Raw genomic sequence first — 22,699 nt, forward strand, 5'->3', positions numbered from 1 at the left:
CAGCCCATTCTGGGCAGGGCGGCTGCCCCCGCCCCTCGGCCTGCGGAGGAACGGGGAGCCCCGGGCCGGCCCCGCTGGGGGCTTCGCCGTCCCCCGCCTCTGCTGGGGCAGCCGGGCCGCGGGCCCGCCCTGACGGGGACTTTGGGCTCGGCTGATGGGGGTACACCGGGGGGGCACAGTGGAGCGGGGGCTGCCGCTCCCACGTTGCCAGCCCTGATTTCAGGCCAACGTGTGAGGCTGCCGCCAGCCTCGGCCGCGTCTCCTGAGGACCCGCGGGGTACCCTCGGTCTAGAGACAAGGGGGAATCCGCACCCGGGGCTGTGCGGGGGCTCCCGGCCCCGCAGCTGTTCGATCCCCGAGCCCCGCTTCGGGCGGCGGGGGCTCCGGGAGCCCCGGGACGCTCCGGGCGGTTGGTGCTTTGGCCGTGTGGGCTGGTGGGGGGCCCGGCGGGGCTGTGGTCCCGTGCCCGTGGCTGCGGCCCCGGGGCGCTGTCCCAGGGGGTTTCTCACTCCTCCGCCCCGGGCCCTCGGCCGGAGCCCCGCTGGGGACGGTGCCCGGCGGGAGGAGCGGCGCCGGAGCTCCCCTCCCCATCCGTTTGGCAATTGTTGGTTCCGAGCTCGCACACAACCCGAGCTCTGTCCGTGGGTTTATTTTAAACAGTTTAATTTGCCCCGGAGGAGCGGCCGCTGCCCGGCAGAGACCAACCCAGTGCGGCAGTTCTGGGAATCAGCGCCGGCGAACCGGCTGCTCTGAAATGCAAACGAGCCCCGGAGCGCTGCCGGGGCGGGCAGAGGATAGCGGGGGAGGGACGGGCACGACGCGGCTCCGGGGCTCCCCGGCGGGACCGGCTCTCCGTATCGGGACCCGGCGGGGGGACCCGCGGTCCCCGGACGCCGCCTCGCCCGGCGGGGCGGCGAGCGCTGGTTCTGCCGCGGGCAAGAGCCGTGTACGTCCCTTCGGCAGCGCCGGGGCTCGCCCCGGGGGAAGAACAGACACCGGGGGTGACACTGCCGGACAGGCGATCCGGCTCCGCGTGTGCCCGTCCCACGTGTGCGGGACCAGGGGAGCCCCGGCCCGGCCCCGCCGGACAACGAGCCCCTCCTGAGCTCCTCCCGGTCCCTTCCCGGCCCTCCGCGGGACGGCGGGGACGGCGGGAACGGCGGGGACGGCGCCGCGCGGTGTGCGCGGGCGCGGCGGGCGGCGCGGGAGCGGAAGCGGAAGCGGAAGGCGGTGTCGCCATGGCAGCGCGGAAGCGGAAGGCGCGGGCGATGGCGGCGGGCGGCGCGGCGCTGTGGCGGCGGCTCTCGGCCTGGCTGCCGCGGGGCCGCCTCGGCCTGGCCGCGCTGCTCGGCCGCCTCTCCGACCCCTTCTCCCGCGGTCGCGACCGCCGCGCCCGCAGGTAAGGACCGGCCGGGCCCCCGCCGACTGTCCCGGGGCTGGGAGGCAGCGGGAGCCCTGGGCCGCCCCCGCAGTCGGTGTCGCGTTACCGGGGCATCCCCTGCTCGCCGCTTCCCCTTTCCGGCCCGGCTCGGCCCCTTGGAAAAGCTGCGTAGGGGTAAAGGGGCGGCCCGGTGCCCGCAGGCCGGGGTCGGAGTCGGGTTGGGCTGTGCTGTCGCAGACCCCTTCAGCTCGCCCTCAGCACTACAGCTGAGCGTTATTTCCCCTTCCTTTCCCATTTCCCTGCCTCCCACTGTCAGCAGGCGCTGGCCGACACCTCTGAGGCACGGCCGGGCGCCCCTCGGCTGTCACAGGTGCAGCTGAGCCCGGGGGCGACCCCGGCCGGGCCCGGGTGGTCGCAGGGGGCGGGAGGGGCCCAAACAGGAGTCGGTGCCCTCTGTGCGGGGCTGCGGCGGGCAGAGGGACACGAGGGGCAGGGCGCGCTCTGCTCGGTGACAGTGACCGCTGCCTGGCACCGGTGACAGTGACCGGCGGCAGCGACCGGCCAGCGCCTGTCACCGCCGTGCTGGAGGAGGTGGATCGTCAGTCTGCTCTGCGTTCTTGTTCACACCAAGGAAATTCTTTCCACACTTCTCTTTCGGTCTCATCGGTGTTTTTAGGGCAGGGGGATGAATCTGAGCCCTAGAAAGCAGTCACTGAGTTCAGAGCAGCGCTGTAGATCCCCCCGTGTGCGTGTGAAAGGACAGCACTGTGTGCCGCAGTTTCACTTCACCTCTGGCTCTCAAGATGAGGTTTTACAGTGAATAAGAGTTTCAGCTCCACTGTGAGTTTCTGTACAAAACCTACATTTTAAAAAATAGAACACACCCCAAAAAATCCGTTGTTTCTATTTAGGGTCAACTTTTTATTTAGAGGGGATCTGAGGTGGTTACTTTTGATTCTGTTTTCTCTTTCTGGTTAACTCAGTGATGTGAAGTACGTGGAAAGGGCTCCCCCTTAGTCAGTTTTCTGTTCCTCTGAAACCTGGTTTGTCACACTGTGGAATTTTGATGATTTCTTCATAATGTTACTTGGTTTCTGATAGTTGTGTGTGTGTGGTTGCAAGGATTGGTTGTACTCAGTCACTGAGCTGATGTCAGTCACTGGTGGGTAGAGGCTGCTGCTCTGGGAGCCAGTTGCTGTGCCAGTAGCTGTGTGGCTGGAGCAAAATATGGATTTATTTGATAATTCTAAAAGTCATAGGTTCTCAATGCTGAATAAGGTGTAAATTTCAGTATTGGGTTGAAAGATCAAACAGTGTTGACACATTGTAAATTACTTAGTGAAAAATATGGAGGATGCAATTAGTGGCAATAAATTGACCTATACAGAATTAATCTGAATCAAACCAAATAGTACTGGTGCTGCAGGTTGATGTTCCTCCAGATGTTCCATTCAGAGTCCAGATGCTCCAAGCTCAACCCGTCACTGCCTGCAGCCTTTAGAGCTGCCCTCAGAGCTACCCCTGGCTCCAGGCAGGCAGGTGCAGCTGGGCTCACAATTCCAACAGTCCTTGCTAGAAAATGGCTTCTGGGAATCATGTTTCTGGAAAGTGTCTGCTTGGCCACTGGTCTGGCTTCTGGAAGTGTAATTGGGTTGGTCAATGAGATAATGAGGACAATATTTATCTCTGTTGATTGTTATTGTAAAATACATAAAATTTGCCACTGCCTCCTCCCTGGGAATAATTCCAGAGGATGTTGTTTGTGACCTGTGGGGCTGGGTTAGAGCCCAGCTATGCCACTGCTCCGTGGGCTGAGCATTTGGGGGTTTTAAAATCCTGTGTTTTTGGATCCAGTGTGAATTCCTGTAGCTCTGTGTGCCGTGCTCCCTTGCAGAAATGGAACAGTGGGAATGTGCTTTCTGTGTGTGGCCTGTGGGGCTTGAGGCGAGCAAAGGTGTATCAGGGTTGTGCTCAGGTTCTGTAGACACTTACGAGAATGTGCCTGAAAAGTGGTATTTCTTGTGTTTCTGTTCTGCTTTAATTTTTTCAGCACCTTTTAGGGGATATTTGCATTGTTTTTAACAGCCTGTGCTGGTATCTCTGTCACTTCTGGGTATTCAGGCTGAGCCCAGTCCACATGATCTGTTAAAACGCGCCATCCCAGGAATTCCTGCACTGACTGACTCAGATTTTGGTGTTCATGAATAGTCAGTGACAAACTTGTGGATTTTCCAGGAAACACCACTATGAACTGGTTTCCTTGTAAGGATGTTTGGAAACCTTGTGAAGATCCAGGGTTGTATCATGAACCAGATGAGTGAAATCATCTTCCTGGAATCTGTGTTCATTTGGGCTCTGGATTGTGGTAAAAAGCCAAAAGTTCCTCGTAACAGATTCTGGTAAAGGTTGTGATTGAGTTTCCTCTTGGTGTGTGGTGATGGTGGAATCATCAGGATGGGCCACAGGATGGTGGCTGCCTGCTGTGGAGGACCTGGTGGTGCTCAGGGTAAGACCAGCCACCCCGGTTCCATCGCAGGCAGCCTGGCTCCCGTGAGTGGGGTTTGCAGACTGGAGTGGCTTGTGTCAGGTTCAGAGATGCAGTTCAGTCCCCTGCTCATGGATTCCTGGATCTCATGGGAGCTGCTGCTGCTGATAGTGCTGAAATGTGGTTTTGTCATGCGAACAGACTCCTGCCGGGGGTTATTCTATGACTGGATGAGTTTGCGTGTGTGAAACCTCGGAGAGGAGAAGTTGCCGCTTGCTTCCTGTCACCCGCTGTGTGACGCTGGCAGTAAGCTGGTTTCTTCCCAAAGTGACTTCAAAGAAATTAAATTCGTTCTGAAATTTCTTTTTGGAGAATGAATTTGCTGGTGTTTCCCTCACAGCTTTTGTGAGATTTGCAGGGGAAGTTGTGACCCTCTGTTGTACTTCTGCGGAGTGCCAGTGGCATTGCGAAAGAGGGATGGAGCCCTGTTGTGGCTCTGCACATTCCTGCTGGGACATAGTTGCTCCTTTTGTGGGTCATTCTTGGGCTGTGACTGCTCTGCCTTTTCTGGGCCTTGCACTTGGCCACCTTGTGTGCTGTAGACCTATTTTTGGATGAGACTGAGGGATTGGAGGCATTTTTCTCTTTAAAGCCGCATGATCTTTAAACCTGAAGTGTGAACAACTTCAGCCCAGCTGAGAGCAAAGCTTGACATGAAGGGAGTGTTGGCCATGGCCAAGCTGATGTGTATGTGATGGAGCTAATTCAGAAATTGCTGGTTACAGGTACAGGTGGTACCACCTCAGCACTGCCAGACACCTGAGCATCCACACTCTCATTTTCTGCAGCTCCCGGCCTCTTTCCCCTCCCATGTTGTCCTGATAAAGGAGTTGTTTCCCCTACCTCCATGCCAGCTCGGGGAAGGAGCTGATGTTGTTCAGATCTATTCTCACACATTTTGATTGGGTTTCTCTGTTTCTACATTTGGCTTTGGTGATCCAGATCAGATTATGGAAAGGGATTCTTGCCATTGTGGATCCCTGCCAGGTATTGGCCCTGGCTGCAGCTCTTGCTTTACCTGCTTGGTGTCTTTCTGGGAAGCAAAGGTTTCAGTACAAAGAATTTCTCCATCTTTCTTTGCACAGATCATCATGGCTCCTTCTAGCCCCACTACTCACCCCTCCTGTTCCAGTGATCACAGCCCCACCATGTTCCCTCTGTCCAGAAGGAGCACACAGGTTCCAGTGGATCAGGAATTTGGTCCCAGAGTTTGGGATCTCCAGCTCGCATGTCAAGGTGCTTTCATCCCCGACGGAATTCTATGAACTCCTGAAGGTAAGGTGTGGGCTCCAACTTGGGGAATGGTTTTGATACAATCCCAGTTTTGCAGCTGCTGCCTGGTAACTGCTGTCACATGGAATAGGTTTAGCTGCAGGGAGCATGTTCTTCAGTTTCCCAGAAAGCACCAGTTTCTTCCTTGAATTTTAGGTGCAGCTATGATGCTGCTGTGGCTCCGTAGAGCTTCCTGTGCTTTACGTTGCCACTCTCCATGTGTTACCCTTCCTCCCTCAAGACCAGGGAGTCAGTGCAGAGATGTGGCTGAAGGCATCCTCGCAGCCTGCCAGCTCTGGGCTGATGCTTCTCAGGACCAGACACCCTGTGTGAAATTGAACTGGTTTTTTGCTTCTCCCAGGTGCAGATAAAAGCAGCCAAGAAGCGGGTGGTGATGGCCTCACTGTACCTGGGAACAGGACTTCTTGAGCAGGAGCTGGTGAGTGGGGAAAGCTTTGGGAAGGCCAGGAAGGCAGTGCCGGGGAGGGGTGCGGAAGGGAGGCACATGGTGCTTCTGGTTTAGGTCTGGTAGGGAGCCAGGGAAGTGCTGCACTTCTTCAGGGGACAGCTAGCCTGGACTGGTCAGAAGGGACTGGCCTGGTGTTCAGAGTGCTCAGGGGGCTTTGTAAAACTCAGGCCATGGGAATCTGTTTTTCCCTGGCATATTTCTTGAATGGGATTTGAGCTGTAGGTGTGTAGTGCTGTGTTTGGTGCTCCAGGTGCAGGACACAGATGAAGGATTGGTTTTCTGCATTTGAGATCAAGGTCAGCTTTGCTTCATGGTATTTGCCTTTTTTTTGTTCTTTCTTCTGGAAAAAAAAGCATTTTTGCCCAAGGGCTTTAGGAGGAAGTCTGGCCTTGGCCAGGTTCTGATGTTAGGAAGCAAATGCCCTGGCAGGGTAAAGGTGGATGGTATGCATCGTGGATGGTGGATGCCTGCATAGTATTTGTGCCCAACTTTGTCTAGGCTTGCACATAGGATTTGAATTTGCATGTGACAAACAACCTTGTAGTTAAAGAACAAAACTGCAGTGAATTCCTTCCAACATTTGTCTTTGGTGATGCAAGTCTGTGATTTGGGAATGATATTGGGACTTTTTCTGCTAATATTAATTGCTCTTGTGAGACCTGAAGAATGTGGACGTGTAAAACTGAAGCCCTTTGATCTGTGGCTTTAGGCTGATGGAGGCTGCCAGGCTGGCAGATGAAAAGGCTGAGCTGCTGTGCTTGGCACAGGGAGGAAGGACTTGCCCCAGGGTGTGGAGCTGTCTTGGCCACGGTCTCCTCCTGCTGAGCACTTCCCTTGAAAAGTGTGTTTGCTTTTGTAATGAGGAATGAACTCTCTCTGCAGGTGTATTGCTTAGAAGAAACACTGGAGAAATCACTGCAAGCAAAAGGCTCACCTGACCTCAGAGTTTCCATTCTCCTCGACTACACCAGAGGTTCCCGGGGTAGGAATTGCTGTTCATTGCTTTTGTCAGAGCCTGATTTTACTGTTAGACTAGAGAGACAGTTCTTTTCAGAGTGGGTATCTTGGCCAATTGGACCTACTTGCTTAAAGCATGCACCTTTCAGGACTGGCCTTTTTTATTCCAGAACTGCATATTCCCAGAAGATCTTCAAGCTGAGCAGTTTTTCCTTCCAAAAACAGGTGGTAGGAGCAAGAAGGGCCAAACTATTCTGTGCAAGTTGTGTAGTCTTGCTTGATTCATTTGTTACTGCATTTGCCCTTACCCATGCTCACTTACATTTTGATTTTGAAAGGAAAATGGGAATTGTTGGAAGCAGCAGCACACTGAATCAGGAACCTGTGGTCATGTGCAGTGACTCTTGTAGATGTGTTACTGGTGCTGGTGAGGCTTGGTTAAGAAGCTTGAAAAGTGTCAGATCTGCCCTGTGACTGATTCTGGATGTGAGTTTCAATATTGACATAGTGCAAATGAAAGTGATTTAAAAAAACAAAGGAGAAAAGAAAACATGTGAAGTGCCAGTGGACAGGAGGAGTGCTCACCCTGTAACCAGCTGAGGAGCTGTGGCATGATGTGTCCTGCCATGATCTTTGTGTGAAACTCCCTTTCTCTCCCAGGCAGGAAGAATTCCCGAACCATGCTGATCCCGTTGCTGCAGCGGTTTCCTGACCAAGTCCGCGTGTCCCTCTTCCACACCCCAAACCTGCGTGGGCTTCTCCGGCTCCTGATTCCGGAGCGTTTCAATGAGACCATCGGGCTGCAGCACATCAAGGTCTATCTCTTTGATGACAATGTGATCCTGAGCGGGTGAGTCCTGCTGCGTCCAGCCTTGCTGCAGATCCTGTCGCTGGGCTTTGGGCAGGGTGTCTGTGCTGCCAGAGTTGTCTGAACATCTGGACTCCACCAAGATCCTGTCAATGCTCTTCTGAGATGGGAGAGCATCCACAGTTCCTGCACATGAGATTCTCAGATGAAAGAGAGTCTTTCTTAAAGGGAAAAATATTTCGAGATTCTGAAAGAAATGGCCAATTTGTGCTTTAGTGCAGCTATCCCAGAGTGAGGCTGTAGCCTGGGCTGGGAGGTTGAGAATCTTGTGGTCCGAACCGTCTCTTCCCTTTCTCTTCAGCGCGAACCTGAGTGATCTGTACTTCACCAACCGTCAGGACCGCTACGTCTTGCTGCGGGACTCTCCCGAGATCGCAGACTTCTTCACGGAGCTTGTGGACGCGATTGGAGATGTGTCCCTGCAGTTACAGCAGGATGATACAGTCCAGATGATGGAGGGCATGGTACACCCATACCAAGGTAGGAGAGAGCTGTCTCACCTGGTTGGGTGGTGGCACCCAGAGGAGAGCAGTGACAGTCAGGGTTTAAGGGTGACTTAGACTCCATCCATGTGGGAATAGCTGGGTGTCCGACATTGTTCAGATTGCGGGGTGTCCTGTTTTGTGCCATCCAGTATTAAAATCGAGCAAATTAAAATTGCTTGAGTTTCAGGTCTGGTCTGTTGGAGTTTTTGCAGCACAGTGGCTGTCACAGGCTAATTTGGCAGGGCATGCAGAAGTTGGAAATAACTCTGCAGCTGTTTCAGTGCTGCCTCATAAATGTGCTGCATTTGGCCTTAAATGAGAGCTTCAGTCCTTTGAGAAGTTTTTCTGACATTAGCAGCTGCAGTTCCAGGTGCTTTGGGTGTGCATATTCTGAAGGGTTTATGAATGTGCTGCTATTGTTGGTAATTAATCTGTTGTAGTAGAGCTTGTTCTGGGAATCAAATGGAAATCAGTTCAGGAAGACTGGGAACAAGCGTAAAATTGGGCAGAGAATGGCAGTGATGTGCCAGGCTGATTGCGTCATCAGTTTTTGTCCTGGCCTTGCACTGCTGGGTGATGTAAGTTCAGGCTAGGGGTGGGACTTTATTTGTGTGTTTCAGCTCATTTTGGTCGTCAGTGTAGCCTTGCCCTTGTCCTATCCTTTCTCAGAGGATTTTTCAGGTTGCTGCCAGTTGCTGAGCATTTCTCTTCTGTAACGTAGCTCTGCTGATCTTGAAACAGCTGGTTTGGGTCTTAAGACAGAGTCATGTGCACTCTGGCTCCTATTTGCTCCTGTATCCATGTCCTGTCAGCAGTTTTTCCTGGTGTGTAATAGACAACACGTAGCTCTGTGCCTGTAGATCTCAGACGCCATCTCTCTGACTTTTCCTGCAGGAGACAAAGTGGCCTACTGCGAGATTGCCAACCGCAGGGTCATGGAGGTCATCAACTCTGCCCGCACACGGCAAGAGCTGCTTCATGCAAAGACTTTCCACAGCACCCAGCCAGGCAGCTCCCTCTTATCCCAGCCAGACTCTCAGGCATCTGGGAGTCTGAAACCAGAACCCGACACCTGGATCTATCCCTTAATCCAAATGAAACCTTTTGGGATTCAAATAGATGAGATGGTCACAGAGACGCTGCTGACGGAGGCCGAGCGGGATGCCAGGATATACCTCACCACTGGCTACTTCAACTTGACACAGGCCTACATGGACCTCATCCTGGGGACGAGGGCTGAGTACCGCATCCTCCTGGCCTCCCCAGAGGTCAATGGGTTTTTTGGTGCCAAAGGGGTGGCGGGTGCCATCCCTGCTGCCTACGTTTACATTGAACGCCAGTTTTACAGTGAGGTCTGTGACCTGCAGCAGCAGCAGAGGGTGCAGCTACAGGAGTACTCCCGCGCCGGGTGGACGTTCCATGCCAAAGGTAAGGTGCCCTTATCCCGAGGGATCTTGTTCAGAGGTGTGTGAGACCCGTTCATTTGGATTGCGAAAGGAGAAAGGGGCTGGCTCAGTGCCAGTCTGGGCTTAACTTTCAAAACACTCCTGCAAGGTTCAAACAACTTCCTTGTGTAAACCTGGAGGGTTTGGATCACTTGGGGGACGCCTTGCCTTTGCATTGCCGATACAGTCACAGGGATGGTGTGAGAGCTGTCCCTGGGGTGGCACTGAAGCACTGCCGGGATGAGAAACGTGATGTGAAGGAAAGGAAGCATCTGGGAGTGTTCATGATGCAGTCAATGCCGTGGTGCAGTTTCTTGTATCCCTCGGGCTGGTTTCAGCAGGCAGGAGTGCTGACTCTGCTGGGGACCCTGCAGCAGTGTCTGGGGCAGGTGCTGGAGGGGAGCTGCTCCCTGGGCCTTCCCAGCAGCAGGTCTGTATGGGGACAGTGGGAGTGCTGGGGGCTTTGCACCAGCTCCTGTTCACAGCTCACGGGATGCAGTGTGTGAGGAGCTGCAGCATGTGCTTATGGGAGTCGGCCAGAGGGCAAGGGGCTGAAGAAGGAATATGGTCTAACACGCAGTGAGTTAATGCTGCCCTCGAGGTCTTCTCTGGGAGACCCTGGATTCCTGCTGGATACACTATGCCCAGCTCTCACAGGCTCAGCACGATGCTCCAGCTGGAGTGTTTGGGCTGTGTGGTGTTTGCTTGGAGAGGGATGCAGGGCTTGGAGTTCAGCAGCTCCCATGCCTAGCAGGAGGGACAGTTGGAGACATTGGAGACATTTGCTGCCTTGTTTCCATTCCCCTTCAGGGTGCTGGGAGTGTCAGCGTGCAGCTCCTCCTCTGGCATGCTCTGCGCTTGGCACGCGTTGGAATCACCTCATTTCCTTCTACAGGAGTTGTGTGGTGTGGCAGAGAGGACAAGGGCAGTGGAGGGAAGGGAGGAAGCCTTGGAGATGTGAAGGGCATGAGCACAAGGAGCATATGGAGCCTAGCTCCTGACTGAGGACGTGAGATTCCCAGCAGCAAATAGTGCCTGTTGGTGTTTGCTCTCTGGGCTGGGACATGAGACACCCTTTAGTCTCCCATGGGATCTCACTGACATACCCCAAACACTGGGGCTGTGCTGCATGACCCTTCCTCTCCTCTTAAAATGTTTGTATCTGCGTGCACAGTGTCCCGTGGTGTTCCAGGGATGTCTCTCCTGGGTGCATTCAGCACCATGCAGGTGAAGCAGAGCGCTGCACAGGTGGGGTGCACGAGTGAGCAGGACTGCCAGCAGCTGTCCTGGTGTGACATCCCAAAACTTACCTGCCACTTTCCTGTGTGTGGCATTGGGGGTGACACAGGTACATCCCTTGGGATCAGGGTCCTTTCCAAGCAAGTTCTGGTGGCAGGGTGGTGGCAGGGTGGTGGCAGGTGGCTGTGTGCTGCGAGATAAACCTGTTACTGCTATTGACTGGCGCTGGGAAGCTTCTCCTTGCTGGAAGGTGAGTCACTGCTGGAGCAGATCCTGCCAGATGGCCATGAAACCAGAGACCTGTAAAGGCTGTTGGACTGCCCCAGGACACTTGGGAAGGCAAGGAATCTGTTCCTCATGGCTGCTGCTTGGGCACAAATCCAGCCTTTGGCTGGTCAGGCACCAGACAGCCCCTGGCAGGATCCTGTTTGGTGGCAGAACGTGACAAAACTCTGTGCTATGTGGATGCTCTCCTGTGGCTCCCAGAGCCCGTGGTGGGCTCTCCAGCCCCGCTGTGGTGGGGTGAGCCTGCGGGGGCTGGCGGTGCCGCGGCTTTAGGGCAGTGCCAGCTCTGTGAGTGTGTGCTGTGGGGGCGGGGAGGAGGTTACAGGAACTGGCAGTCAATCGGCAGCATCTTACTCAAGGCATTCTTGGAACTGCTCGGAGGCTGAGTTGGGAAACCTGCTGCTATTTTAAGGCTGAGGTGGTTTTTATGCTACGGGTTCTTTGTTGCAGTCTCTGTGTGACCAGCCATGGGGATAAGCCTCTACCAGAGACTCACTCAGAGCTCTGCTGAGGAGAGCAAAGGCTTTCTGGCTCTATTTGTGCAGAGTGGCCACACAGCCTCTCCTTGGCAGCAGTCCTGACTCTCCTGTGGCTGTTCCTTCTTGCCCTGCTGCAGTGGTGTGCTTGAGAATATTGTGATGTTTCCATCTTTCCCTTGAAAACTTGTCCTGGGCTCTGTCCCACCTGCTCTCTGTGCTGGCAGAGCTGTGGGAGCTGTGCTGGTGGCGGGGGCCAGGTGCCCTGGCAAGAGTCTGATCTCATCCCTGCTGGCTCCTCTGGAAGTGAGGGAGTGAAATAATTTGCACTTCTCTTCTGTGTCTCTTCACAGTGGCATGTGAATTCACCTGCTAGAGCCAGGAGATGCCTCTTCATGTCATGGTTCCGGGATGGGGCTTGGTCCCTGGTACTGAGACAGGCTGGACAGACCTAGCCTGGGGCTTTGGGGCTGGTTCCTTCACTGAAAACCTGTTTGTCCTCTGTCAGCGTTTCTGGATTCACAATGGTGCAAAACAGCCTCTAATGCAATGGCAGGACTTGCTCTGGGTTGTTTTGGGGCAGTGTGTTCCTGGGGCACACCGGGGGTGCTGCACTCCCAGTCAGAGCACTCTGATTTGGGCTGCTGGGCTGCTCTCTGCTCTCGAGGTCCTGTACAGAATCTGTAATCCACATTTAAAGCGTTTAATTCACTCTGAGTGAGGGGGCCATGTGAGCCCACCCTGGCTGTTCCCTTGGCCATCACGTTTCCTCTCTTTGTTTCTCCTGCAGGCCTCTGGCTGTACCTGGCAGGGAGTGACCTGCCCTGCCTGACCCTGATTGGCTCTCCAAATTTCGGATATCGCTCAGTTCATCGTGACTTGGAAGCTCAGGTTGCGATAGTGACAGAAAATAAAGCCTTGCAGCAGCAGCTCCACCAGGTGAGCAGCAGATTCTGGGGATGCAGTGGGGATGTTGTACTCAGGGTCACACAGGGAACGCTGATGACGCAGTGGCAATAAAAACCTCCAGCCTCAATAACTCAAAAGCTGCTGGAGCATGGGGAGTCCTGAGGAGCTGTCAGTGAAGTGACTATTGATGAGCTGCCTGCTGCAAGTGCCCAGTGCTGGGAAATGAGGCCATAACGGGAAGGAATGTGTGTCCCCAGTGACCTCGGGTACCGGGAGTGCTCGGGGCTGGATGTGCGCAGAGCGTTTGGAGGACGTGCTGTCTCCTGTGCTCACCAGCCACGCTGCACCTCTGAGCCTTAACCCCGGCGTCCAGGCATTGCCCCGGGCAGGACCGGTTCTGGGGCAGCGAGGCTGGGCCCTTGGAATGTCAGAGCTTGGACTGAAAGAGGGCTTCTGGGCTGGCTGGGATGCCCATTAAGTTTTATGACAAAGTCCTTATCCTGAATAATGATATGACCTTATAATAATCTTGACACAAATATTTTAAAGTGGTTTGATATTCAATGTCCCAGGCTTTTTCTGTGCCGTTTTTGTTTTAGTTAGGCAGCTTGGAATGCTCAGCAGTTCTGCTGCTGCTCCAAATCCTGCTTGGTTCTCCAGCTGTCTTACTGAATCTTCTGCTGGAACTGACTGTCCCAAATAATTTCTCCTGCAGTGCTCTATTTCAAAGCAGATCAGTTTGGTGCCTCTGTGTGACTAGGAGACCTCAGAAGTGTGAGGCAGGTGCTGGCAGAGTTGTCTGCAAGATCAATGGGAATTGCCCTCTTGCATCAGGGCTCTTCCTTGAGATGAGTCAGAGTGTATCTAATCAAAAACAATTCTATTACTGGAAGAGTTACTTGAGTATTTCAATTCATATCTTGCCTCTGCTTGTTTCTAATGGAAGGGGAAAATCAATGGAAATGTGACACAAAGGAATTTTCTCACACAGGGCTGCAGTGATCTCATTCAAAGGGCTTTAAACCATTCCCGATTGCTGGAAGCTGATTCTGAGATGGGCTGGGTGTTTACTTTCTGTGGTCTTTTTTAGAAGTCTTAATCCATTCCTGGGATGCTGCCATGAAATCACTTTGCCTATGTAATGTTCAGTTCCATTTTAAAAATGTGTGCTGAGATTTGGGAAGAAATGTGAGTGCTCTGGGTGTCTTTGGGTGCTTCTGTGAATGAACTGAGATTGATTCAGGGAACTGGCCTTGCCTCTAGTGCTCAGATCTTACCATATTGAATGGTCATGGAGCAGAATCTCACAGCAGGGCTGAGGAGCATTTGAGGGCTCCCAAATTAGAGTGAATTGGCAGATTAATGTCTTGGTCTGTCTTTTCGGTGTTACTTTTCAGTACTTGGTTCCTGCTTCCCCATTGTACACTGAGTTTAAATAGTGCAGAGTATTTTCTGCTGTTTGTGACAGCTTCAGTTATAAAAAAAGATGATGAACAGACTTCCAGGAGCTGTTCTGCTCCTTATTTGCCTGCAGATCCTGAAACCTGACTGTTTGTGATGAAAACCCCCGCTTACCTGTGATCAAAGTGCTGCTCTCACGTGCTGTGAGTGCGTTATCAGCAGGGCGTGCATTTCCTCCCTCAGCAGCTGGGTGCACGCTGTGGGCCCGAGTGTTTCTGGTAATTTAGCTGAGATCACGACTGCACATTCATCTGCAAACGCGGCGCCTGAGCTGTGTCTAGAAAGAGCCGCGTAAGCCGGTCCCAGGAGCTTTGGGTGAGGTTTCCTTTTCTGGCAATTACAGACTGGCCTTGAGGAGTTTTCTGAAATTGAGGCTCATGCAACTGTGGGGCACAAAAAGGCAAAACCCTCTACCCTTGTTCTCTGTAGAGTTTAAATTGCAAATTCTTGAGGAGAAATGGTGCATACTTGTGGCAAGATCCCTGGTCAGCTTTATCTGAGAATTTGCTTCTCTGAAAGACCATTATGTAATTTAAAACTTGGGATTTACTGAGATGATGTTTCTTTCCCTGTTCAGGAGCAAGAGCAGCTTTACCTCTGCTCAGGTGTGGTATCAACATCAACATTTGAGCAGCCAAATCGTTATGTGAAACTGTGGGTGAAGCTGGTGACACCTCTGATCAAGAATTTCTTTTGAAAGAGGAAAAGTTGCTGCTTTGGGTGAGTCTGCTGCCATTATGGGGAATTATATTGCACTGACTGCAGTAAATAGCTGAAGTGCTCTGTCATGAAGGACAATGGACATGCAGATGATGTGGGGAAAACCAGGCACTTCTCAGTTCCTCTGGGCTTCCGTGGACTGGGATCAGTGCTCAGGTCCTGACTGGGCTTTGTCTACTAGAATTTTTGGAAGGGCTGCTGACAGAGAACCCATACAGTGGCATTTTCCATGCATGGAAATGAAACTCCCATTTCTGAAATGTCCCTTTCAGAGTTTCACAGAAACAGATTGTGTTGTGTTGTCTTGACCAGCCAATAGAAAGCATTGCTGGAATACTTAAAATGTTTTATCTTTGTATCCAGTCAGGGCTGGATTAACAGGGATAACAGGGGCAATTGGTTTTGCTTTTCTGTTTTGTTGTGTCCTGGGGTTCCTGGTGGTTCCACTGCCCCACGGCTCGAGCCCTTGTGAGCTTCAGGACATCACTCTTGCCTGTTCCTGAGCCATGCACTGTCCGTGCTGTTGGCACTGCTGCACGTGTGCCCAGGATGCTGCATGTTCCCATATCCCTTTTACTTACCCAATTATGTCCTGCCCCTCAGCAGGGTTTGCCTGGCTCCTTCACATTCAGATATGTTACAAGTGTCTTTCATGAGTTGCGAAAGGGCAGGAGAAGATTTTTGGTGCTCGTGTGGGTTTTGGGATGTCACTTACTGGAAGTAGGAGGCTTGAACCATAACATCCTGCAAAGAAGGTGTTTGGAAGCCAAGTAAAAACGTGAGGGAGTGCAGGGTAGGTTGTGAGCAAGCGTTTCTGATCTGGCAGTGCCACAAACAGGATTTCTGGCACCTGAAAAAAGCTGATGGTGTGTGAAACGCGAGTTGTAACTGATTATAAATACTGCTACTGCTGCTCCATAAAGAAATGAGCTGCTCTCTGTGCCTGCCCTTGGGGCTTGTCTGACTGAGCTGTGAGGGAAGTTTGAGGTAGTGTAGAACTAATTGTTCAAATATTTCACAGGGTGGGATTTTGGTGAATTGTTTTATGCCAAAGGGACCAGCCTTGGCAGATCTGTTCACTTTAACGTGTGTTACTGCCAATACAAATTATTTGTTGTGAAGAAAGGGCTGAGTACGTTCTGTACCCTAGAAATAGAAATACTTCAGAGAGGAACCTGTTTGCAGCTGGATCTTCTCTGGGCTCTGCAGGCTGGGTGTGGGTGAACTGGACCAAATCTGCACCTTTCTTCCCCTGTCTGCTCCAGCCAGACATGTGCTCCATGCAGGAGCATGAGGAGTTTCTGCTCAGTTCTCACTGAGCCGTCACACAAAGAGCTGTGGGAAGATGGAGAGCCAGAAGAGGGAAAGGAGTCAGGCACTTGCGTGCAGTTGTTCTGTCTGGCTTCCCACGGTGGTCTGGCTCCCCACCAGCGCCACGTCAGAAACCACCAGTGGAAAACCAGTATCCTCCCCGAGAGCGCCGTGCGCTGCGAGAGCAGCCTCCAGCACTGCTTTTATTGATACTTCACTGAAACGGTTCTGGTACAATCAAACGTAGACTGAGTTACACAACTTGGAGGGTTTTACAAGTAAAAGTATTGCTGTTTTCCATTGTCATTTAAGTCTAGGCCTCTAGGAGCAGAGCCACGCCAGCCAGGACCCACTTGGCTGCTTTTTCTTTTGTCTTCAGGTTGAAGGTCCAGACGTAGGTGGGCCCTCGCGTCCGCGTCTTGTAGACGGGGCACTCGTAGACGTTGGTGGTGTCGGTGCGGTCCACGGGGATGGCTCTGAGCAGGATCACCGGCATGGCGGGCGTCAGCTCCTTCATCCGCGCCTCCGCCATCGACCCCGCCTGCACGTCCCAGCGCGCGCCTGCGGCGGCAGCGTCAGGGCAGCGCACGGCCCCGTGCCCGCCAGCTCAGCGGCTGAGCCGGGCACGGCGGCCCCGTGGTGGTTGGCTCTGACGGGTTCTCATCTCACTGTGACCCAGGACTGCATTTGCCTTACTGTGTGTGGGATGTCTGAATAAATTCTGTCCCCACCCCTCCCTTCAGCACATCTTTATGTGGGAATTGCAGAGTTTAAGGGGAACTGGCCTTGGTGGGATCTATCACATGCTGTCCCATCTGCTCTCTGCTTTTGTCCAAGTGCACCCCTCAGCTGCTCTGCTGAACTGCCTCCTCCCCTCTCATAAGCAGTAATTATTATGGGTTTGAGTTTCTCAATTTATCTTACTTGAGCGTCAACTAAGAATGTCACATATAGAGCCCAGTAGCTCCAGGAGCCCTGGGGTTCATGAGCTGGAACCTGAAGTGTTTTAGGCTGGAGCCTAAAGCACAAATTTGGGGATTGGAAAGGCTGTGTGATCTGGACAGTGCTGCCCTCAGCTGGCGGCTGAGCCTGGACCCAGGGGGACCCAGCAGGACCCAGGGCTCCCTGTTCTGAGCTGCCACCAGTGCAGGGGAGACCAGACCAGGCAGCAAGTGCTGACACTGCTCAGCTGCACAAGGGAGAAGGGCTGGGTTAGGCCTGCTTCATGTCTGAAACATCTCAGAGATGCAGTTTTTACCTTCCATGAACAGCCCGTGCACGTAGGAGCCTTCTCTGGGGGGAAATGTTATCTCCTCGCGGGTCTTCTTGGTCACATCCGCTGCCAGACACATCTTATCCAGGGGCCACTGCTTTTTCCTGGCTGTGGACTGCATGATGGCTGTGAGGAAGGATTGGGGGTTGAAGAATCCCGCCAGCCACACTGTTGCAGGCAGCACAAAATCTGTTGCCCAGACTTCCAGTTCCTGGAAAATAAACCAGCAGCGTCCTTTAGGGTGGAGGATGTGCTGTGAGCTGCAGGACACTGTGACAGAGCTGATGCTTTGCTGTGTGTAACCCAAGCTTCAGCTGATCTTGCAGGGTGGGGACTGGCTGGAAGTGGTGTGGGAGGAATAAGCAGCGTATTCCCCTGCAGCAATGAAACTGAAACCCTGAATTTGTGGTGCAGAAAATACTGCTATTTTTTAACAAAGCCAGTTTTATTAATTTTTTTAATGGGACACCCCGAGCTGTAATGGGAGGGAGCTGATGTTCTCTTGCTACAGGGATGTACTGAAATGGAAACCCTGGTCAGACTTGTGCTCCCATTCCTGGAGTAACAGCCCTTTTCAGGTACTTCAGGCTGGTTAAATTAATACTGAGAAATAAACCAGTTACCAATAAACCAGTGCAATGGTGGGGAGAGTCCTGGGGCACCCCAAGCTCTGCCTGACACACTCTGCTCACCCTGATCCGCAGGAGCAGGTCCGCATACCAGGTTGCCAAGCTGAGGAGGGAGGGATAGGCATAACGTGTCCAAGATTCTGGAACACTGTCATAGAAGAGAGCATTTCCCAGCTCTTCCATCTCGGACGTAATCGTCAGCTCTCCCTTTGAAAAAGAGAAAAGTGCAGGCAGTGTCACCTGCAGCCAGTGGTGGGACAGCCCGAGGGCTGTGCCTGGGCTCAGGGGCAGCAGGCCGGGGCTGCCTGGCTGCACCTGGCACAGCTTGATGGGTGAGAGCAGCAGCAAAGGCAGGGAGTGCTTTGGGAATACTGGGAGATGATCCAGGATCCAGCTGTGTACCTGCAGTCCCAGGTCCAGCTCCTTCAGTGAGCGCCTGATCTCATTGGTCAGGATGTTCATCCTTTCACATTCCTGGAGGGCTACCACAGTGTATGGGGTTTTTTCCTTTGCCTTTCCCATCATATCCTCCATGTTGAAGGGGTCCGGCAGCTGCCCAAGGATTTCATCCAGGACTGACTTCACCTGAAATGAGAATATCACATATTGCTCTTGTCCAGAGAAAAATGCTGCAGGTTTCATTTAATTAAGTTGGTAAGGTTTTTTCTTTTTCTGCCCTGGTGTTTCTTTGTACTTCCTCCTCTGTTACTAATGCTCTGTTCTGTTACTAACTGCTCTTGGGTCTTAAAAAGCTGTAGTTCTTTTTGATAGTCAGGGTAAGAGACCTAAGGCCATGGAGGCTGTGAAATTCAAGTGTAAACTCCAGGCAGTCAGGAAGAAGACTTCTAAAAAAATTATTTTAAATCTGTTTTTAGTAGTTGCTCTCATGAATGGAGGTTTCTCAGCCAGCTCCATCTGCTGAGGAGCCCCATGTAAGGCTCATGTTGCCAGTGGAGCATCTTGGCCCCATCAGGGCGTGGAGTTCCTGACCAGGCTGCCTCTGCATCATGTGCTGCCATCCCCAGGCCAATGACCACAGCGTGGCTGGGCTGCAATCACCTCCCTCTGCTGTCCCTTCCTCACTGCTACGGGGCCTCTCTCAGTTGCCTCCGGGCCTTGTCTCCCCTCTATAGCTTCTCAATTGCCACCCTTAAGAGGTTTTTTCCCCACTGTAATTACTTCCCCCCACCTTAAAAAAAATCAGACTTGACTTGCCTGTTCCTCTCGGGAGGTGCCTGAGCCTCCGGCAGCCTCGGATTCCTTGGGCTGCAGTTCCAGCACCGTGCGGAAGAGCCTGTCCGAGGTGACGGTCAGGAATCCCATCTCTGCATTGGGGTGCAGGCCATACAGGTGGGGGCTCTCTGCTGGCAGGTTGTTGTCGATGTACTGGTGGTAGGCCTGAGTCAGGGGCAGCATTAGCTTGGAAGCACAGGCAAAGGAGCCCAAAGTTCCCTGCAACCTTGAAAACCCATCACCACTTTGGGCCCTTTACAGAACCTGCCTGTGTGCACCAAGGCATTTTTTAACTTGTGTCTCAGCCAGGTTTTTCCCTTTCCCTCTCAACCACAGGAATTACTTTTTGCAGCAGTTCTGCACATTCCCAGGGGATTGACACTCTCTCCCTACATTCCCCTTGGTGAGCAAGAGGGAACATGGACTCATGCACATTTATCTGGAGCAGGGGTTTTCTACAGCAAATTGCAGTGTTCCTTACCTCGTAATCCATGCGGGGAGGGATCATAAACCCCGGAGCCAAGGACACGTCCCCGTCCAGCATCTCGGGCCGGACATACTCGCTCAGGTATGTGCGGCACAGCCGGCGGTCCCAGTCATCCGTGATGTGCCCCCCGTACATGATCTCACCAAAGAGGTACCGGAGGTCATCCCACGGGACCTGCAGGGAGAGGCTCAACCTGGGGCTCCCGAGCGGCTCCCCAGGAGCTCCCCATACAACCACAGAGTGATGGCTCCAGGATTGACCTGTGCAGGGAGGTGACAGTCCCTGGACCCACAGAGGCTTGGGAAGAGGAGTGTCTCTTGATCACCCACATATTTCTCCTTGTGCCAGTATGAACACAGCCGTCTGTGATTTGAATCCCATCTTTTTTCCATCCAGCATTGATCATGTCTGTGAGGGCAGGTCTAAAGGTGAGACTTCAGCCCTGCTCACTGCACTTGCATTCTTGGGGTGGGTTTGATTTTTAGGTGGGACCACCCACCAATCACCAAGGCATGGGTCGGGCCAGGCACATGGGCCGAGGCAGGCACTTGCCCTGGCTGGGCCCTGATGCCTCTTCCACCCAGCTCAGTCAGGCTGAGTTCTCATCCCCTTCTCCTGCCTGAGTGTTCAGGGAGCAGGGGAGGAACTGCTCCTGGCCCTGGGCTTCTTCCTGAGATGGTGTTTGTGCTGCAAACTGAATGTTCTAAGAAAGTTCAATTGTTGCAGCAGGTGCTGTGCTGAGGAGCAGTCACTTGTTATCCCTCACCTTGGTGTTGGCCTCCAGGTAGTTGTGCAGGACGTTAACGGAGACGGTCAGGTCGCCGTTGTTGAAGGGGTAGGACCTGTTCCAGCCCTGGGTTCCGAACCTGCGCCGCTCGGCCACCGCTGCGTGGAAGTAGCAAAGTGCAAACAGGATGCACCTGAACTCGTTTTCTTTGCTGCACTGCTCCAGTGTTTCCTGGGGAGGAACAGTGAGGGTGGGTTGTAGCTGAATACTGCTGTCAGATGCCCCTCTAGTGAAGAACATTCATAGGTAAAAGAGAACTGAAAGTGTTCATTAGAAAGAAAAAGTTGTATATTCATGATTTGCTAGTTGGTTATTTTTGCACTCATTTGTGTATAAGGGAATTAGAGTTCACACCCCAATGCCCTACTGACAGCTAAGGCAGCTTGTTCTGCAAGGCTGCAGCTGCTCCAGGTTCAGCCTCAGGAAAGGCACTGGAGACCTGGCACTTCCTTGTGTTGGAAACCCTTGGGCAGCTCTGGTTACCCCTAAACCCCTGCCGGAGGGGGGCTCTGGGCACTGCAGGAGGATGTGCTGGCAAGGGCTGGCTCCAGGTGCAGTGTCCCTGGCCATGGTGACACCGCTGAGGTGCTGAGCCGTGCCTGCTGATGGAGCTGCCCCGGGGAGGCAGCTGGGGAAGGGCAGGGGTGGCACAGGGGGTACCTGTGAGAAGAGGTCGAGGGCCCCGTGCAGGTTGGCGCGCATGCCCGTGGGCGGCTCGCTGGTGATCTTGATGGAGTTGTCCAGCAGCCCCTGTGGGATGATGTGCGCCTCGGGGTTGGGCGCTGGCTCGGCGCTCATGAACAGCCGGTACTCGGGGTGGCTGTCTTGACTGTGGTGCTCCACCAGCTTCTCCAGCGTGTCCAGCCACCGGGCCACTAGGTGGATGTTCTGAAAAAAAACCTCTCTGGATCTCATGAATCTCACTTCCCGCCCCACCCCCCCAATTCCTACTGCGGCTCCACAGGGGGAAGGTGCAGTACAGCACGGGTACAGCCAGCTAGCCCAGGCAGTGAGACTGCCATCGCCGCTGGGGTGACCCTGCAGGGCTCTGCTGTCAGGGCTGTGCCCCCTGCGATGCGCCCCACTGCCCCCACCCACCTGCAGGATGACCCAGTGGCCCTCTGCAGCTGCCACCTCCATGGCATGCTCTGCCACAACCTCCTGGCCTTGCCCCAGTGATACGTTGTGGATCTTCCCGTTGTCAATGGTGAAGCCCAGCCTGGTGCCTGGGAGGGGAATGTCTGCTGTCAGTATCAGTGCTGAGCTGGGGCCACGCAGCTCTGGCCACTTGGCCCTGCAGCAGCTCACGGCCAGCGGGGCTGGTGCCTGTCTGGGGTGGGCAGTGCCTCACCCAGTGCCTCCAAATCCTTCAGCGGGTCAACACCGGGGGAGAGGATGAAGAACAGGGGCACGGAGGGGCTGCTGTCCTTGTACACCTCAGAGAGATCAATGCTCCTTGCTTTGACATACTTGCTTCCCATCTTCTCTTCCACAAATTTCCTACAGAAAAATAGAACCATCCTGTGAGATGGGAACAGTTACTGGTTACAGCTGGAGTGGTGACACTCTGAGGCTCTTGCAGGAGAGCCCTGTGCTGGGCACCAGATACCTGATGGCGTAGGTCATCCTGTCAGGGCGCAGGCACCGCAGCACACACAGCCTCTGCAGGGCTGTCTTGTTCTTCCAGTCCATGGGGAACACCTCATTCTCTGGTGCCTCCATCTCCACAAACCTTTTCCATCGCTTTGCTGAGCTCTCGATGTCGCTCTCCAGGCTGCTGAACTCTTCCATTTCTGAAAGCGCCTTCAGGTCCCACAGAGAAGGACTAAATCACTCCTGGGCTCTGCTCATCCTCAGGGACTCCCTGCAGGTGACCCCAGACCCGCTGCACTGGGGCTGTGCCGGCACTGCCTTGGCACAGGGGGTGACTGCACAGACCCACCTTGACGGCACCCCAGGCCTGGGGCTGCAGGAAGTCCACAGGGGATGTGACGCCAGCCTTGGAAGGGAAGCGCAAGAGAAAGTCCAGCTCTGCGGGGTTCACTTCTTTCTTGAGGGCCAGGACCTGGAAAGTGGGAGTGCAGCGTCACAGCCAGCCAATGTCCATGGCCCCAGTGTGAGGAGTGAGAGGCTCTGAGCATCCACAGTGGCACCAGGGTAAGAGAACAAGCCACATAAATGCCTGTTGTGCAGCAGGAGCCCCAGACATTTGCAGGGATTACCTGGAAGGCAACCTGGGCCAGGAAGATGAGTTTGTCTCTCTCAAAGAGGCCCTGTGCAGTGTACACATAGACCGAGTAGGTGATCTGGTCCGTCAGGTTGATCACCCTTTCCCGGGTGTCCTCGCTGGGGATTGCACGTTGGATGGCTTTCTCAAAGACCCCGTTGAAGGCCTGAGGAAGATCCCAACAGGCATCAGCATGTGGCTGCTGGGGCCTTGTCAGCAGCATGAAAGCTGAGACACTGA

General features: G+C 53.7%; 2 protein-coding genes across 2 annotated transcripts in view; one reads left to right on the top strand and one right to left on the bottom strand.

Moving 5' to 3' along the window:
- The first annotated feature begins 677 nt into the window (after positions 1–677).
- Positions 678–16,733, top strand: PGS1 (phosphatidylglycerophosphate synthase 1). Its single transcript, XM_063410102.1, has 10 exons — positions 678–1,399; positions 5,012–5,201; positions 5,560–5,637; positions 6,550–6,649; positions 7,285–7,474; positions 7,794–7,972; positions 8,872–9,405; positions 12,213–12,361; positions 14,370–14,512; positions 16,203–16,733. Exons 1-9 carry the CDS (start codon positions 1,239–1,241, stop codon positions 14,487–14,489), a joined length of 1,701 nt encoding a protein of 566 aa, XP_063266172.1. The 5' UTR covers positions 678–1,238; the 3' UTR covers positions 14,490–14,512; positions 16,203–16,733.
- DNAH17 (dynein axonemal heavy chain 17) overlaps positions 14,523–22,699 on the bottom strand; it is a 33,558-nt gene continuing 25,381 nt past the window's right edge. Inside the window, exons 67-79 of the mRNA XM_063410101.1 lie at positions 22,455–22,625; positions 22,175–22,297; positions 21,842–22,035; positions 21,584–21,732; positions 21,331–21,458; positions 20,893–21,120; positions 20,212–20,403; positions 19,440–19,619; positions 18,941–19,123; positions 18,128–18,310; positions 17,789–17,932; positions 17,082–17,307; positions 14,523–16,384 (exon numbers count right to left, since the gene is read on the bottom strand). Coding sequence (XP_063266171.1) covers positions 16,137–16,384; positions 17,082–17,307; positions 17,789–17,932; positions 18,128–18,310; positions 18,941–19,123; positions 19,440–19,619; positions 20,212–20,403; positions 20,893–21,120; positions 21,331–21,458; positions 21,584–21,732; positions 21,842–22,035; positions 22,175–22,297; positions 22,455–22,625 — 2,349 coding nt within the window. The 3' untranslated portion in view covers positions 14,523–16,136. The remainder of the gene's footprint in view (positions 16,385–17,081; positions 17,308–17,788; positions 17,933–18,127; positions 18,311–18,940; positions 19,124–19,439; positions 19,620–20,211; positions 20,404–20,892; positions 21,121–21,330; positions 21,459–21,583; positions 21,733–21,841; positions 22,036–22,174; positions 22,298–22,454; positions 22,626–22,699) is intronic.

Source organism: Prinia subflava, chromosome 12 (assembly GCF_021018805.1).
Source record: "Prinia subflava isolate CZ2003 ecotype Zambia chromosome 12, Cam_Psub_1.2, whole genome shotgun sequence".
Lineage (NCBI taxonomy): Eukaryota > Metazoa > Chordata > Aves > Passeriformes > Cisticolidae > Prinia > Prinia subflava.